Source organism: Pseudoliparis swirei, chromosome 24 (genome assembly GCF_029220125.1).
Source record: "Pseudoliparis swirei isolate HS2019 ecotype Mariana Trench chromosome 24, NWPU_hadal_v1, whole genome shotgun sequence".
NCBI classification, from domain to species: Eukaryota; Metazoa; Chordata; class Actinopteri; order Perciformes; family Liparidae; genus Pseudoliparis; species Pseudoliparis swirei.
In genome coordinates, this window is record NC_079411.1 from 23931694 (window position 1) to 23950391 (window position 18698).

At 41.3% G+C, this 18698-nt stretch overlaps 2 protein-coding genes across 11 annotated transcripts in view; one reads left to right on the plus strand and one right to left on the minus strand.

The window, feature by feature from the left end:
* micu3a (mitochondrial calcium uptake family, member 3a) overlaps window positions 1–12117 on the minus strand; it is a 30786-nt gene extending 18669 nt beyond the window's left edge. For 8 of the 10 annotated variants that reach the window (XM_056409733.1, XM_056409731.1, XM_056409728.1 and 5 more), the window contains exons 1-5: window positions 11167–12117; window positions 6353–6500; window positions 5022–5053; window positions 3481–3559; window positions 489–536 (exon numbers count right to left, since the gene is read on the minus strand). In XM_056409733.1, the coding sequence (XP_056265708.1) occupies window positions 489–536; window positions 3481–3559; window positions 5022–5053; window positions 6353–6500; window positions 11167–11430 (571 nt within the window). In that variant the 5' untranslated portion in view covers window positions 11431–12117. Of the gene's footprint in view, window positions 1–488; window positions 537–3480; window positions 3560–5021; window positions 5054–6352; window positions 6501–10712; window positions 10772–11166 lie in introns of those variants that run through there. The other 2 variants (XM_056409737.1, XM_056409732.1) reach the window with 2 other exon arrangements.
* Window positions 12118–16064: 3947 nt separating this feature from the next.
* LOC130190369 (fibroblast growth factor 20-like) lies at window positions 16065–18698 on the plus strand. Its single transcript, XM_056409752.1, has 3 exons — window positions 16065–16438; window positions 17203–17306; window positions 17451–18698. Exons 1-3 carry the CDS (start codon window positions 16105–16107, stop codon window positions 17694–17696), a joined length of 684 nt encoding a protein of 227 aa, XP_056265727.1. The 5' UTR covers window positions 16065–16104; the 3' UTR covers window positions 17697–18698.

The window sequence follows — 18698 nt, forward strand, 5'->3', positions numbered from 1 at the left end:
TGTTGTTATCTTCCCTATAAAATGTCAAATTAACATTGATGAATTCAAACAGCAATAACACAAATCCCTGGTTGAACTAGAACTATTGTGTGTAATGGAGCCATATCTTATGCAATGCAATAGAGTATCAGTATTTAGTGCAGAAAATGTATGTAGGTGTACTGAGTGTAGCACTTTTATTTATATATTTTTAAATATGCCTGTCTATTCAAGTTTGGAAAGGTTATATTGATCTGTTACCTCTTCTCTCTCTCTCAATGTCTTGCCTACCCCAAGGGGAAGGGGAAATCCACGGGATGTCTGTCATAATGGCCTCTCATTAAGTCCTGGGTGGGCTTCAGTGTAGTTCATATCATATACCATACCAAAAAAAAAAAGCTAAGTTCCCAAAGCATACTGCGACAATAACGTGGGAGGAAAGATACAACAAGGAAGTAGGAGATGAGATGAATTGAAGGAGGGTGCGTAGAGAGACTAAATTGACTCACTTGTCAAGATGCAGAGCAGGAACAGGTACTCTGTGTATGAGATGATGCCTAGTAATGAGGGAGTTAACACACACACACACACAATGTTTACAGATATTCAAAGAACATAGACCTCCTGACACACACACACACACACACACTAACGCACATTATCTTCCCTTTTATGAAGATAGCATCTTAAAATGTGTCTTCTGGAGCTCAGCTGCCATTTGGCCACACACCATTTCTTTTTCCACACCCCGAGTGTCCAAAGTAACACACAGGTTGGGTGTGTGCATGTGTATGTGTCTGTGTTTGGATAAGCAAGTGAAAAATGTGTTAGGAGGTGATCCTTTCTTGCCTCAGGCCCATTTAGGAATCTTTGTAGCTCCATCTCATCTCATCTCTCTCTCTCTCTCTCCCTCTTTTTTCGCTTTCTGTCTGATCGTTCAGATAGTTCAGGGTGACTCACTTGAGTGTTACGGGAGACTGCTTTCCCATGTATGTATGTGTGTGTGTGTGTGTGTGTGTTTGTGTATGCATGTAGGTGAACATGACACCAGTTAAACCACCAGTGTGAGCCTTGTGTTTTCCTGATGCTCGGCTGCTTTGTGTAGAGCAGCTGGTTTGGAACTGAATTCTCTTTTCCCTGTGTAGCCTGAGAGCAAGAGATACACTCGGAAACTACTCAGGTTTCTCAAAAGCATTCGGCGTGTTTATTCTCACATACTTTTGGTGACATGCTGCTGAACTAAAAAATGGGATAACAGGTATAGTAATTATCATTCAAGGTCAATGATCAATCTAAATATAAGTAAATATGGCTTGGTACTACTATGTATGCTATTTGCATATGTATCTTTTTATGTGCGAGTGTTTATGAGTTGTACATTTTAAAATGTTATGGTAGAACAGGAGCATTGATTTACGATCACTGAAATAAAATTAGTCACTGCCACTCCGCAGGTACCTGAGGTTATCTTTGCTATGTGTTTCAACTGGTCTGAGGGCTTAAAAATGCTTAAAGATCAATTTACATCAAGTGTAAACCATAACGCACATACAGCAGACTTCCCAAAGTTCACAATGAACTGCCTGCCGAATATGAAATGCCACAACATTGAAACAATCGCTAGTGAAGAGGGCAAGTTTTTAAAAAACCGCTGACAGATATTTGAGACCAAAGAAGAGCTGAAAGGCAAATACATTTCGGACTTGCATTTTGTGAACACATGAGCTACAACTTGATAAGATGATAGAAAAGTCAGGTATATTTGTGTAATATAAGTCAATATCCAATATAATATCTCAATGGCCCTCACGGACAATATCAATCACTGTTACTGACTAAGATAAAAGGCCTTAAGAAGATAAATTGGGATGGTTGTAGTTATAACATATGCTTTAACCACAGATAAACTCATTATACTGAGTAAAGTATGTTCATACAAGTACTGAAATGAATGACAGTTGATAACAGTGGGTTACATTTACTCTGAGCTGTAATGTGTCATGTAAATACCCAGCATGCCACTGTACATTAATAATCACCTAACCGGGAACTCACCACATCCTTGAATACATTGGACTGTTTCTAAATCGAAGAGGCCAACCGACACTGACATATTCTCCAGCACGCACACACAAACAATAGCATTCCTCTGTCTGACACATAGCGCTGTCATTCTCAGAAAACCACAGCCATCCCAAGGATTTCAACTGTCCTCGCTCATCATGGCATGAAGAGGAGAGCATGTCCTGACATCACACGTACACACACACACTCACACAAATATACCATACAAACACACACTTATACAAAGTCTATACGAGGGATGGCATTGTACGTAAGTTGAATAAAATAAATGTGTGAATGTACAAAGAAGTTGTTTAGTGGTAATACAAAAAAATATGTATAGAAAGTAATCGTTGAATGCTGACGTGTGTGTGTGTGTGTGTGTGTGTGTGTGTGTGTGTGTGTGTGTGTGTGTGTGTGTGTGTGGTCTTGGCAATCTGCCACTAGCAATTTGAATAGACATGCACTGTATATAACTGTCTTCCTCTTGCAATGTGAGATAGGTTTACAGACTTTTTCTCTTTTCCGGCTCTTTTATTCATCTCTCTACTTTGTACGACTTCCTCAATTTCTCTCTGTCTCCAACCTTCACTTTTACATGTCTAATTTTCACTCCCTCGCTTCTCTTGTCTCTTTTTCTTCCTCGTCCTTTTTTCTACTCTTCTCTCCATCTCTTTATTACATGTCCTATCAGTTATTGGTCCCTGTGTTTTAAAGCATTAGCACAAGGGCAATGCACCCTGAAGTGTAGATGTTAAAGACTGTTGGAAGGCGTAACACATTATCATGCTAGAGGAAGAGAGTGAATGTTATATTTAGCATCTCCCAGTGTAATATTGTTTCCGGGGGGATTCACTCACAGACTGCGTGGATCCTCTGTTACCCGCTGATGCAAACACATTAATTATGTGGAGCTTCTCTCCTGATCTCTCTGTCTTTGGTTCTGTATTATTTGCTATTTTCCAATATGCAACCAGGAGGAGAGGAGAGGAGGTTTATTTTTAGTTTTTTCAGCAGGTTGTTTGGCTGTAAGAAAGGACAGCATGGCTCCAACCCCGGATTAGAGGCACCTACAGTGACACACACACACAAGCTCACAAGCTCACAAGCACTATTTAGTCACACATCGGTAGGTAAAACCTGGTATCCGTGCATTTAAAAACTGCAAGAATTATGTACAATGTATAGAACTGGTCCTCTTTTACTCCTCATGTCAAAAGAAACTTTTAACTTTCCCTAAGTTATAGTGAAATAAGTATATTAAATATGATAAAACTGTAATATTAAAAATCCACTGACACTGTTAGTATCCGACTACTCTTATAAGACTCACATCAGTGTTATTTAGGTGTGTGTGTGTGTGGGGGGGGGGGGTGTAAATGTACTCAAGGTGCCTTTGCGCTCGCTTGGCGTGGTTGCATGTGTGTTCTCTCCGACCTCGTTCTCTCAGGTTGCGAAACAGTTTGGAGGATCCTCTCCACACTGGGGGAGTTTCTGTCAAATTCTTCTCCAGCTCCTGGCACAAAAACACACAATCTAAAAGTGAGTAGCCTGACGTACATCATACAACCACAGACCACCCCGTTCATGAGACGCACAAACACAGAAACAGAGAGTGAAGGTATCATGCCATGGAAAAGAGGGAAAGGATTCACAACTATTCGTCTTGACATTCGTAGATGACAAGATATTTTCTTTCAATCAAGTGAAAAGTGTATTGCAAATATATGAAGTTATATGTGGAGTGCCATTTTATTACTTATTTTTTTAACACAACATGAGCTGTGCACTTCCATTGCTTGTAAATTGGTAACCTCTGTCGCACTCCAGAGAGCAGTAATGCAAATGTTTACCGCATGCATGAAAACACTTCCGGCTGATAAACTAATGGTGGAGGTAACGCCGGGAGAAGGTGGGGAATAAGAATATTGCATGTTGATTGTAAACATGGATGTAAAAGCCTGCAGGATTTAAAATATGGAACAATATTTTCTGATAAAGGAAATGCATGGAACACGTTTGGAGCAACTCGTCGTGTGATAAACAGGATTCCTTTGGTAAAAAGAAAAATCACTGAATGGAAACATAACTGTTAACAAGAAAACTCCACAGGGTACCTTTAAGATTGTATTAAGATTCAACACTGATAAATAGAGTTAATTTGTTCCTGTATTTCTACAGCCAATGGCATCACCTTATTCATACATTTGACTACAGTCAGCACTAGTGACAAATTTGTGTTATTATAAAATAAAAGCACCTGATTTGTGCCAAATGAGTGGTTCAGTGGTTGTAATTTCAAAATTCTTACGAATAGTGTTCAGAAAGAGATCTGCGAGCTCTGGAGACACTGTACATCACACTGTGAACACCTGAACGGCTCTCTATTAGACATACTGTCTTAACCCTTGTGTTGCCTTAGGGTCAATTTGACCCGAATCAATATTACACCCTCCCCCCGCCTTAGGATTAATTTGACCCCATTCAATGTTTAATGTCGGTGTTCTTTCGGTAGTCAACAAACAAACATAAAGTGCCTCACACTTAAACTTGGAAAACAATATTAATTCTAATAATTTTCTGGAGGTTTTAATTGCTGGCGTCAAATTGAACCCAAAGGGTAAAATATGTTAGTAAATATAAAGGTAACAGGAGGGTGAAACATTGAATCGGGTCAAAATGACCCAAAGGCGGGGGAGGGTGTAATATTGATTCGGGTCAAAATGACCCTAAGGCAACACAAGGGTGAAGTGAATTTCAGTGTGGAGGCCACTCAAATCTTTTTCTTGACATATAGTGACAATACAACTCAAAATGATGCATGAATGCCACTGTACATGGATAACCTTCCACATTTACATAAAAAACACAATTCTAGCAAAATTGAGATTAAAACTTTGCAGGGTCTGCAACAGATTTAACATGCAACAGCTGCCTGAAACAGCAGAAGAAAGAAGTATCAAGAGTGTGTCTCCCACCTGTTTGGCCAGGGACCTCCAGGGCCTCTTGTCTGCAAGGGAACCAGACAAAAGAGGAGAGAAGAAGAAGGGAAAGAGGAGAAGAGAGTTTGGGTGGGCTTGATCAGATAGCATCTGTATGATCTAGAAATGGGTCTTAATGTGCCGAGTACAGTCACAAAACACACACACAGACACACTCACTGTATATACACTGTCATCATCACAGGCCCATTTGTACCGTCTAAAGTGCCCCGTGCTTGTCTTTGTAGTTTGTGGAATGTCCCCGTAAAAGCACATACTACTTTTGTTCTGTTTTATACAACAAAGTTCATCTAATTCAACTTCAAAGGGGGCATTAGAGGATGTCGGCTGCTGAGAGGGTATGTGAGGCTGTATCGTATGTCAGTGAGCAAGGGCTGATGTAAACACACACATACAGGTGCACAGTCTGCACGCTACTAGCTGAGGAACGGAATTGCTGTTTCGGTGTTTGTGGTATACTCAACTTGTAGGGGCATTTCGAAACCAGTTGTCACAAAGTAAAAAACAAGTTAAGTGTCTGGTTTAGATATCTACTGGTTAAGATACAGGTGAATATGAGCAACTGGAATGTGGAGAAGTCGAGTGTGTCTGTGTCTGTGTCTGTATCCGTGCGTGCATGTGCGTGTGTGTGTGTGTGTGTGTGTGTGCGCCCGCGTCTGACTAACATTAACCACAGACTAAACAATAGCTGTAAAGCCATCTGCTTTGAGGCTGACTGGCCGGGACTAATCTGTTACGACTGGCAGCAGGCTGACAGAAACAGAAAAGACGTGTTTAAAACTCAGTAAAGTGTTTTAAAACTTGGATTCAATAAAACAAAAATAGATAGGACACTGAGATCCATATTGGGACATCCACATCAGGACATAACTTGTGGATCAGAGATGGCTATCTACAAACTAAAAACAAGCACAATGTAGTTTATCAATTTACAAATAAATAAAGCTACAAATTATAAAATATAACAACATTTTTATATTTGGATTCAACCAATGGAAATACTCAGTAAAACTGATGATTTTAAGATGGTGATTTAAGTCTGTACTTTTAGGTAATGGAACATTTTAAGCATGTAAATGTAATTCATCAAAGTCTTGAAACAAGCCACATGAAGGTGCAGGTGAAAATGGGACCACGGTCATAAAAATAACTGTGTTATTACATCAAAGGGAAATGACTTGGATGAAATCAGAGAATGTAATTTCTCTCAAAGTAACATTCTTGAAATGTTTTCTGACTGACGTTTGAACATACTTTGGTACAGTAGCTCGTAAAGGCTCTACACAATATAGGAACATCAAACATACTTCTGGGTTCGCTCATGGTGACCGACTCGATGAAGTTCTGTGGAGTCATGTAGAGCTGCCCGTCATACTCCACCGAGCTGAAAATGCGGAAGCGATGCTCATGGGACGACATGTACACGTCTCCCTCATCAAAGTCAAACGGACGTTCCTGCAGACACAAAAACAACAGGCATCACAAAATATGACTATGTTGCCCTCTTTTTTTATCAGTTTTATTATTTTTATTATATATTTTTTTATCAAAAGAGAAAAAGTGCACAACATTACTGGAAATATACCATATTTTTACTATTTACCAGCATATTTAAATAATCCACAGAGTGAGGGGTGCAAATGTGCCCCAATAATTGTAGTTTTAATGCGACTTCCCATCTGTGAAGAGAAAAGTCACACAGAATATAAACTGTGTGTGCCTCCTCACTGCTTTTGAACCTCCGTAATGAGGAGATCCATCTATTCTTGGCATCGACTCTCTCCATTTTGCTCTCTGAGATGATAAACAGTCAGCACCTCTGGCGCAAGAAAGTCTCACACACACCCACCCATACACACACACACACACACACACACAAACAAACACACACAAATACGTTGTCACTACTACTTAATTAGCATCTCTCTCTCTCTCTCTCTCTCTCTCTCAAGAGCCAGGGCTTCAACTTGATTAGCTGCCGCGTAGGAGAGCCGCTACGCCAACAGATTGTGCTGCATGAAGCTGTGTAATTAGCAGAGAGGTTTCCAAAATTAAACCTGTTTGGCCGCAGGGCCCAGCACACCCAGGTTCCTGCTCAGCTCATCTAACATGCTAATGAGCGCACGGATTCATTCATAAAGCTTTGCCGCTCCCGTCTCCGAGGGGGCTTTTGGAGGCATGCATAGATGAGCGCTCGGCTTCATAGGAATGCACTGTAATCAAGTGCATGAGCACGGGCGCCCATGGCCTTGGCTCTCACTAATGAATGAAGTTGAGAATGTTTTAGAAAGGCAGCAAGATTCATATGCCATGCTGCACAACATGATGTTAAAAGTAATGCAAAAATACTAATAATGGGGTGGGTAATTAAAAAAATTATTAAGTGGCAGTAATTTGAAATGACAGTCAAGTACACTGTGTTCTTGTGTATTTATAATGTCATGTAGCCACACCTAAATATGTTCCTGCACTCAAAAAAACGATGCAAGGCCTTCTTAGAGGGGACACATTTAAATATTGTTTGATACATTTAAATAAATCAATTACAAAAATAGATATTTATATTTAATGTGTGTAACACAAAATGTAGGAATACTTTCATTTATTAGATTTATTTAGGTTAGATGGTGTGCATATCAACTCAAAATAAATGTGTTTAATTGGGGACTACCCTTTGTGCATGCGTTGCATGAGGTGAACATGCTTTCAGGGCTGGTGTAGTGGCTAGCACTGTCGCCTCACAGCAAGAGGGCCGTGCGTGTTCTCCCCGTGGCAGCGTGGGTTCCCTCCGGGTTCTAAAGTCTCCGGGTTCTAATCCTCCCACAGTCCAAAGACATGCAGTCAGGTTAATTGATGCCTAAATTGCCCATAGGTGTGAATGTGAGAGTGAATAGTTGTCTGTCTCTATGTGTGCCCTGGATGGACTAGCGGCCTGTCCAGGTGACCCTGCCTTCGCCCAATGTCAGCTGGGGTCGGCTCCAGCGCCCCGTGACCCTAATGAGGATAAGCGGTATGGAATACAATATTTAATTTCCAATTTATATTTTGAGTTGGACAAACACAAATTAATTTAATGAATATCGTTATTTTATTTTAGACGTATTTGATACAAATGAGTTGGACTAACTTAAATACATTTTATTGCACTGATGTGCTAAATTTGAGTTGGAGTTGCATATAATTATTGGATGGAAAACCTGCCAACAATTTAATTGAGTTCATCCAATGAGTCATTTCTTTGAGTGTGTCACCTAGTCTTGGTGATTCCCCCTCAGGCAACTCAGTGTTCTCCATTCACAGCCACAACTTTTAATAAATGTTCTCAGTTTTCTCAGAGCTATATTCAAACCCTCCTGTGTTTTCTCCTTGTTTCTTGATTTAATGTCAGTCATATGAAAGTCAAATCGAGCCAGCTAAGGTACCTTTTTGAGTCTGACTTATCAGAAATCCTTCGGTCAGCTATGTTTTCTAATCGTTAGGTATTATACAATCACAAATAGCAAGTATCAGTTCTCTCTTTTGTGATACAGTCTGATCGTGCCTCTTAAGTGGCAAATGTAGATCAATGCTCAATGCCAAAAGTGTGTTGCTGTTTCTTCAACTCCTGCTTCCTGCTTCACTCTGTGCCTCCGAGACTAATCTTATCCAAGCCACGTGGTTTTTCTATATGTTGAGATTGCCAACAGGACCATCTATACCAGGCAGCAGCATCCGGGTCTGAAAAGTGAAGCCAAGCGAGTTCTTTGGTTGCAAAAAAAGAAGAAGCTGATTGTAGAGAAATCTAAATATGACCTTTATTTAACCAGGTACGATCAATTGAGGACCAATTCTCATTTACAATGATGACCTGAACAAGAGGCAGTAGCACAGTCCACACAAGTGACACAAACAGCACAGATGCAATACAGTATGACAAACACATGAGAAAATTACAAAAAACAACCTAGGTAAATTAATAAACACTATGCACACACACAAAAAATGAATTACTGGATGTTTTTTGTAAAAATTGAAGATAGAGAGAAGAAAATGAACAATACTTCTCACTCGATTTATTACCTGAGTAAACATGACTTTATGGTCTCAATCACTAGTTGTCATGTACATTTAGAAAATGATTTGAAAAAATTATATTTCTTAATATAAGGAAAAACCTGGCCTGAACTTTTACCTGCCACAGCCAACAGTTATCCTGCAGGTGACAGATGATATTTTCTTCCCTGGGTGGAGCCATTTTCCTCATACGATTCTCTAGAGTCCAGACAGCCAATCACACAACTAGCCACAAGTCTGCCAAAGATTCAGAATCCAGGCATGAATCTTTTTTAGGACTTGTCAAACATAAGCTACGTTTGGTCTTGTCCATCTCAGGCTTCTGTTCCCCAGAGGAAGCATATTTTGCTAATAAGTCCCCAAATTACAGGTCTCTGGAGACTCAACTGACCCACTCTTGTTTTCTGGCAGATGGTTTTCTTGTTTCCTTTCAGAATCTCAGCCTTGTTTTCAAGCTTGTAAGAACTTGTGTTTCCCTGCAGCTTTGTTCTCCTTCTCTGCAAGTGAGTTCTCACAATTTCTTCAAACCTTATCCTTCAGAAAACCTTTACTTACTGAGTAACAGAAGGCTGTGTTTCCCTTTTCCCAATGGAGCTATTCGGTTCCCACGTTGGGTGGCTAGCAAGACACCATATTCTACAGTCGGGTATCCTGCCTGTCTTCTTATAGTTTCTCCTGCTTCTAAACTAGCTACCCCTCCTCCATCCCAGTTTCCTTACAGGCAACTATGTTACCCGTGGCGGTCCAGAAGAACTAACCGTATAACCTATACATTACATTATTGATTTAATTTACCATACGTAGGATTGATTTACTACCCTCTGATAAACTACTGGTGTCTGTTTATTTCAGTGGTATTTCAGCATCTGGTGTCACTCTTAAATTAATGTCTTTTTGACATTTATACTTGATTATTGATGTTAATCTGCTCTGAATACAATTATTATTGTGTTGTTTTAGTTACAATCTACTAGAGGATTCCCTACCAGTTAAATATGATGCACCACTTTAACTATAATTATTGTAATATGTCACAATTATATAAACTTTAAATTGAAACAACTAATGACAAAAAGTGTTTTCTAAGCCAAAAAATAGAAGATAAGAAGTGTTCCAAAATACAGGCCGAAGATGTATCTTACCTTTCTCACAACCTGTCCACCCTAGATGTATGGCATTTTATTCTATATGTTATATGTGTTATATTTTATCACTATATATTGACTGCACTTTCACTATTTAATGTCATAGAGTCTCATATTTATTAGAAACATGTTTTCATGTTAATGTCATTAGTTAATGTATAATTATTATCACACTTATAATAATATCAACTTCTGAAGTGCTCCCTTCAGCATAACTTGTCATTTTAATATTTGTTTTTTTACTTTGGATTTGTTTTGCTGCTAGAAATAGTAAATAGGGTTCTAATGGTGTCTTTTCAGTCTGTGGTTTTGATACTTAAAGGATCAAAGTACTTTTTGTCCACCACTGGAAACTGGTGGATTTTCTTCATCGCTGTCTGTTCAAGTAACTTGTGAAGCATTTAACATGAAGCTGAAACTACTACATTAATTAGAACAAGGAACTAGTACCTGCAGGGATATAGTGTACCTTATTTGCAAGTGTTATTCCATTAACACCTCTGCTCTGCCTGGCTCACAGGAAAACGTTCAACCTTCTGTCACTTCAGCACCAGCTCTAACGGAGAGCGCCATTCCTGCATCTGCGCGCGCACATCGTCCTGTAGCCAAACAGTGAGTAAACTGTTTCCACTGGGCGTGTTGGGAATGAATGACACAGGATATCAACCGAGAGGAAACATATAAGCTGGCAGCCGCACACCGTGGCTCCAAAACACAAAGAGACCGGACTAACTGGACCGACGTGGGTCTAGTTCGAGTGGTGAAAACACGAAGCGCTCTTTCGTTTTTGTCTCAGTGGTTTGTTGTTTTTTCTCCACAGTTCTGCACACCGACGCCTCCATGTCAACACCGGGGACAACACACACATCCTGCTAACCCAGAGCCTCTTCGTCAGCCTCACAGGTCTCGGCGCAACGTCCTACCTTCTCCTTGGCTTCCACGGTCGGGATGGCTGGGAGCAGTCCGTTGATGCTGCGGCTCCCCATCCCCTTCCTGCCTCTGCAGCTCGTCATGTCGTTGTAGAAGTAAAGCGCCACGGCGCCTCCCGTCGCTAGACACATCCCGACCGCCAGACCCCTTCGTGTCCTTCCTCCTCTGGCCGCCTGACCACCGACGAGCTCGTGTCTCGCCGCCGACCAGATGTTTATCTTACCGGCCAGCGCTGCCACTCTGCGGAAAGCGGCCATTGCTGCTGTTGTTGCTGCCGCTGTGCTGCTGGAGGACTATAACTTTGCAGGCAGCAACAACAACAAAAAGTATCGCGTTGTCTCCCTTTCATCGCGAGATGTGCGGGCACCGTAGATTTGCTGTGCAGAATCACACACAGAGTGGAGGGGATGTGATGAGTGAGACTGAGAGTGAAAGTTAATTTGCTGCGTGGTCAATTATAAACTATAATTAGACGAAGATGAACAGTGAAGAAGTGTAATTCGTCGACTGGAGATTATATTGGACCATGCTATTATCCACTGCAGTGGTGTGAGTAATAGTAATCAAACATTTGCTTTATTAAAAAATAGGAATCGACTTTTACTATTTTATAAGTGGCCTATAAAACTCATGCATTGAATGTTCAGGTGTTCTGAAAATATAGCAGAATAACCAGTATGGCTGACAGAACAATTTAATGGATTAAAAGTAGCCTACAAGTATAATACCTTAGTAATACTCAAGAACCAACTCAACATTTGTGTAAATGCACTTTACACCACAGGCAAGGCTAATACGCAATATAAACTTATTCAAATCACATTCAAAAGCAGGCAGAGGAGCACATTGTAGTCTTTCAGCTGAAATACCTCACAGCAAGTGTTTTAGAATGAACTTGAAAGACATCTTGGTTTACACTGAGGAAACTATAAAGTGACCAACGATATTAACATGTGTCAGTCTTCACTTTTTATTGAGGGTTATGTTGATATTCGATTTCCAGCGGGAAATTCAGCATCAAAGAAGCCAATGAAGAGCAGATATCAAACGAATATCAAAGATGAACTCTTCATTTAAGTCTTTACATGTAAGACTAATGTTAACCTGATGGGGATTTTCTTATGACTTTGATGCCGAGAGAATAAAGGAAAGAAGTCAAACACTTGATCCTGTCACCTGCTCACACATGAAGCATGCAGATCGCTCTCACCTAGATATGAGCACAGTTTAGCCAAAAGTTAAAAAGAGATCAAACAATGACTATCAAAACCTCTTATACAAATACACCCTTTAAAGTGTTGAATATTAAGCCCTGAATGTGTTCCTTTGGTCAAAATCCAAGCAGGATTACCCTATGTGGTGACTAATAGGCTCCCTAATTGGTTGACTGGTAGAAATGTTTAATAATTAATGCAAAATTACAACTGACCTGTAAAATTGTATTAAATATTGACTGTTGCATCAAATCTGTCAATCTCAAGTATACAACAGAGCTCGAAGCAGAAACACATTAGCTCATGCATGCCCTCATTTGTTTGCATACTCAAGGGGGAAAGGCTTTGTTGTGGTTTATTTTTGAACCCCAGGCCTATCTGGGGACATAAAAGTGGTGAGATCTCATGCTCATGCATTTTCTAAGTGGCATATAGATTAAATAAAGAGTCTACATTCTGGGGATTTCTGAATTTGTCTCTCAAGGACCCCTGGAGTTTCCCCATGTTTGGACCACTTGCATTAATAACCTCAAGGCTATATTCAGTTATTCCATTATCCAGGCATTCGATTAGGTTGTAATTTATTTGTGTGTAAGTGTGCGTGGGTGTGGGGGGATAACCCTGGGGGCCTCCTCCTCTTCCTTTTAAGGCTGCTATGGGCTACATGGTTGGCTTCACTCTGTCACCAACCAACAGAACTGCAAACCAACATAACATATGTTTCAAAGAAAACCGTATACCCTGAACTGCATGCACCTTGTAAGTATAGTGGAAATTTGGCATTATATCTGACACCTTCATCGTGGCTATGCAGGTCGATATCCAAATGCATCAGGAGCTGATCAGCCTGCAGCAATTCCGATCGATTTTGTCCCCTTTGAAAAAAAGTTCCCTTTTTCTACTGATCATAAATAATTATGAAGCGAGGGGGGAAAGGGAAAGTGGGAGGACAAAAAGCACGTCACACATAGATGCCCACTCAGTTTATCAATCTGTCACGCACACAACCACATATATACGACATTATATATATATATATATATATATATATATATATATATAGTGAGAGAGATGAGTAGGCTACAACAGTAAAAGAAAAAAAACAAGGTGTCGCAATCCCTGTCAGTGGAAATCGACACAGTATACAAAATGACCGGCGTATGGCGCGCACACAAAACACCTCTGCACCTTCAACTCATTTATCAACGCAATTCCCCACGGAGGGGGCAGCTGTGTGCGCGCGTGTGTTTAGTGTACACGAGCGCTGCCAAAATCAATGGGCTGGAACATGGGCCCATAAATGCACCACTGCTATAGTCCAACTCAAACAGTATATACTGCGGTTTGACCCCGAGCCAAATCCCTCATTTGATATCAATGTATCTTCAATTTTGACATTCGTTTGATTTAAAGTGCCAACAGTTCATTATTTTGGGCAATGTTAGTTTCCCGCAAACCTGTAATGTTTTGTCTGCAATGAGTTCCAGGTGACCGGCATTATGCCAGTTTTTATATGGCTAATGAAATATGTTCAACGTTATGATCAATATAAAGATGTGCATTACAAAATATAGGCCTACGTTAATTTACATAAATAATTAACAGCTTCTGAAGCCCTTCAAATGTCAAGTGTCGGGCATTATCTAAGCTCACATGCAGTTCAAACAGAGTATATTCCCCTCTTCTGGTTGTTATTGCGTGATCCCCTTACAAGATCCCTACACTTTGAAGCCCCGTGTGTCTTTGATTCGTCTTTTAAGACCACAATTAAGGATATGTGGGCTCCTGCGCTGTTCAAAGCCCATGTGGAAAGATCAATGAAGGGATTGACAGTCAAGTGATGTCGTTTGCACAGGTGCGTGTGGGTGCGTGTGTATGTTTGTGTCTGTGCGGGCGCTGTTAACGTGCGGCTGACTTACATAAAACGAGGGGGGCAATAAATCAACAGCCGAGTGCGAACATTACGCAAATGGGGGCTTTCCTCTCTCTATAGCTGCACCTGAGTCATTTCGTTAAGGAGGCGTGGGGCTGTAAAGCGTTTAGGGTAATGGGAATACCACTTTCATGCTGTTTGGCACACACACACACACACACACACACACACACACACACACACACACAAACACACACGCACACATACACATGCACTCTCTTCCTCTGTCCATTTCACACACACGTTGTTGCTGAAAGGCGCACTCTCTAACTAGCCACTGCTGAAGGGCCCATGAGCAATTTGGCATTGAGCGTCTAAATGAGCGTCAGTGAAGTCGTTGTGCTGCTGCAAGCTTGAAGCGAGTGTGTGTGTGTGTGTGTGGGGGGGGGGGCATCCTCCGATGCTAATTTGTTTACACTCAAAAAAACGATTCAAGCCCTTCTTCGAGGTGACAGCTTTAAATATTGTTTGATACATTTAAATAAATCAATTACAAAAATAGATATTTATATTTAATGGGTGGAACACAAAATGTATGAATTCTTTCATTTATTAGATTTATTTAGGTTAGATGGTGTGCATATCAACTCAAAATAAATGTGTTTCATTGAGGACTAACCTTTGCGCATGCGCCAGCTGAAAATCAGTTGTTTACAAGGTGAAGACACTTTCAGGGCTGTATGGTGGTGTAGTGGCTAGCACCGTCGCCTCAAAGCCAAAGGTCTGTGGGTTCAATTCCCAGTCCGGGCGTTCCTTCTGTGTGGAGTTTTAGTTACTTAGTTTATATTTTGAGTTGGACAAACACAAATTAATTTAATTTAATGAATATCGTTATTTTATTTTAGATGTATTTAATACAAATGAGTCGTTTCTTTGAGTGTGGGTTCAATTCCCAGTCCGGGCGTTCCTTCTGTGTGGAGTTTTAGTTACTTAGTTTATATTTTGAGTTGGACAAACACAAATTAATTTAATTTAATGTATATCGTTATTTTATTTTAGATGTATTTAATACAAATGAGTCGTTTCTTTGAGTGTAGGTAGTTTTTTATTTCATCTCCAAGTCCCTGCGCTCTCTGCACTGAAACTGAACATTGAAGGTGAGACAGGAGAACGATGAGCAGAGCCTTGATGGGGCACGGGAACACATGAGCCCTAAAGGGAGGCGATCGGGGTACATTTGCATAAAAAGGCAACTCGGGGTGAATTTCTCAAGGGAGAACTGCGTGATAAATGTTAAGTGCAGCGTGCTGGTCTCACTGCGCAACATGCTGCCACTGGAGGAGAGAGCACAGGGTATATGCAGGAATAAAGGGCTGAAGAGTGGAGAGAGAGAGTGGAGAGAGAGAGAGAGAGAGAGAGAGAGAGAGAGAGAGAGAGAGAGAGAGAGAGGAAACCCTGAAGTGCTCCAGAGCAAAGGGGAGTATCCCAAGGTGAGGAGGAAAGAGAGGGAGCGGACAGAGGAGGGGGAGAGGGATAAATAGCAGAAGAGGGGAGAAGAGGGGACACTGGCTGCTGCAACCGGGGATATATCTGCATCAAGATATAGCGCGGGACTTAAATCTCAATTAGATGACTAATTAACGGTTCTGCTGACTGCGCCAAAACGCGCACTTATTGGTTATTTTCTCTGCCAGCACGTCCAACTTTTCTTTTTCTTCTCATCACCGGCTGTCCCTCGTTCGCTCGCTCGCTGGTTCGTACTGAGGCTCTCCTCTCTGCTCATCACTTGGATCTCGACTTGGAAATCTCTCGTGCTGTGAACCGGTTCGTCTGTCTCATCTGTGATGGGGGCAGCGGCGGAGCTTGGGAGCTTCGTCAACGCATTTGTGGAAAGCTTTGGCCCCGCAGGCGCCGCACGGGCTGCGGTTGGCTCTCATTTCGTTCTCACGCCAGCCGGAGCGATGGACTACAACTCGGTGACCGGACTGATGATTGGGGGACATGCGCAGCAGCAGGAGGACCTGGTGTCAGCAGAACGGCTGTCCCGCAGCCTGGCGGACCTCAGCCATCTGAAGGGGATTCTGAGGCGGCGGCAGCTCTACTGCAGGACCGGCTTCCACCTGGAGATCCGTCCCGACGGCACCGTGCAGGGCACGAGGAAGGACCACAGCAGATTCGGTACGCAGCCTTTCACAAATAAACCTATGATTCATTATTATTTTAGTGTCGTCTATTGTAGAATTTCTGCTATTCTTTTGTAAGATGCAGCAGACTGACAGGTAGTGACACTGGAAAAAAAACACACACACACACACACACACGCGCGCACACACAGTGGGAGAGCTATATAAAAAAGCCATACAGGTTATTATAATCAAATAGCACACTGTGATACAGCTGCATGCTGCCATAACCCTGAACATAAAAGTGGAATGCAAGATAAGCTTTCCAGATGGGACATTGCTTTAAATATTTAATGTTTGCAGAACATTTTTTACCACGTTTCCTCCTTGAGATTAGATTGCAAATGATTCTTTGCTTTTAACAGTTCATCTTTAGTCATCAAGATACACGTCTTCTGCTTACAAATCGAAAGTATACCTCTGAGAGATTTCTTTTAGTGCAGCAGACTGTAGCGCTTCTGACACTTGATTTATTCCATTAAACTTGGTTGAACTTCAGAGGCCATTCCAGACACCCAGCCTTGCTTGTCAGAGTCAGCATGTGTGTCTATAAATAGAGCTATTTACTGTACTTTTTTTTGTATTTAGCACAGATGAATCCAAGCCTCAGATATGTTAAATTTGGCTCATGCCTCTCACTATAATTATCTCACACATACATGGTATTGCACAAGCCTCAGGTGGAACAAACCTCATGTTATGCTTATTGTAATAATGTTCTGACAAGTTAATGTAATGTCAAGTATTGTGTGTGTGCAGGTATTTTGGAGTTCATCAGTCTAGCTGTGGGAATGGTTAGCATCAAAGGGGTGGACAGTAGCCTCTACCTCGCCATGAACAGCAAAGGAGAACTGTATGGATCGGTGAGTACGCTATTGATTACACACTCAGCACCATTTGACTGCACTGTAGCAATTCTCAACATACCTGATTTGTAATCCGTTGCAAACAGGTGACATATTTTGCTTCACTATACTCAGATTTTCCTCTTGTCTTTCTTCCTGTAGGAGAAGCTGTCTGCAGAATCTGTTTTTAAGGAGCAATTTGAAGAAAACTGGTACAACACCTACTCATCCAACATCTACCGGCATGGAGAAAAGGGTGCATTTTACTTTGTGGCGTTGAACAAAGATGGGACGTCTCGGGATGGAACGAGGTCGAGGCGACATCAGAGGTTCACACACTTCCTACCAAGGCCCGTCGACCCGGATAGAGTCCCGGAGCTATACAGGGACATACTGGGCCAGAGCTGAGACTGATGGGGCGTTACCATGACTGTCAGAGCCAGTCTGAGCTGAAAAGCAACCCAAGTGCACCTACTCCTAAACCCCTTCTTGAGGAAGATGGAAGATGCTGTTGATTTGGGGATCATAAAAAGTGTGCCAAATCAACACTCCCTATCAATGGCATGGAGGAAGGAAAGAGACCCTCTATGAACCACACTAGCCGGGGAGTTTGATTTAACAGCGCCAGGGATCTTCTGTGGAAGATGTGAAGGTCCCTTGACAGACACAGACATCCGGGCCCTTAATATCGCCCCTTTATTGGCTATGCAGAGGAAAAACAGATGACTGGATTTGTTTAAGTTTCCCTGCAAGTCCAAAAATGCATGTTCAAGAGGACAAAAGTGTGGGAATTAATAAGTGAGATTAACAAGTGGCTGCTAGTACATTGCTGTGGCTGATAAGTTTTTGTCAATTCCACTGTTTTCAGTTAATTTTTATTAAAAACACCACTGTAGCTGCTAAGTAAATGATTTATAAAAAAATGCTTAATCCACTGGCTGGTTTACACTAAAAGGTAGTTTCATGCACTGGAAATCAGCCACGTCTGTTGTGGGAAACGAATCTGAGAGCTGGGGGACGGCTCGGAAGGATTCTCCTTTAAAACTGCTCCAAAGAGAGATGCTTTTCAGAACATATGACTTTTCTACAAAGCGTGTGAGGAACAAGCAAACAAAAAAGTGGATCTAATGGAGTTTTATAAGGACTTCTTCGGTGGTGTCCTGTGGCGGAATACTGCGTGTTCTGTTGGAACTCTAGAGGTGCATTCAAGAGCCCAGTGAAGGATTTCGGTTGTTCTTCCACTGTCAAACGAGCACCGGACACCTTTACAAACCTGTTGACGGATTATATTCTTATATATAAGTTTGTGTTTCCTAGGACATACATATATTTATTTCATATATTTATTTATTTTTGAGAATATATTTTTACAGGTATGAGATCAAATAAAAAAAGATATCCAGAACTATC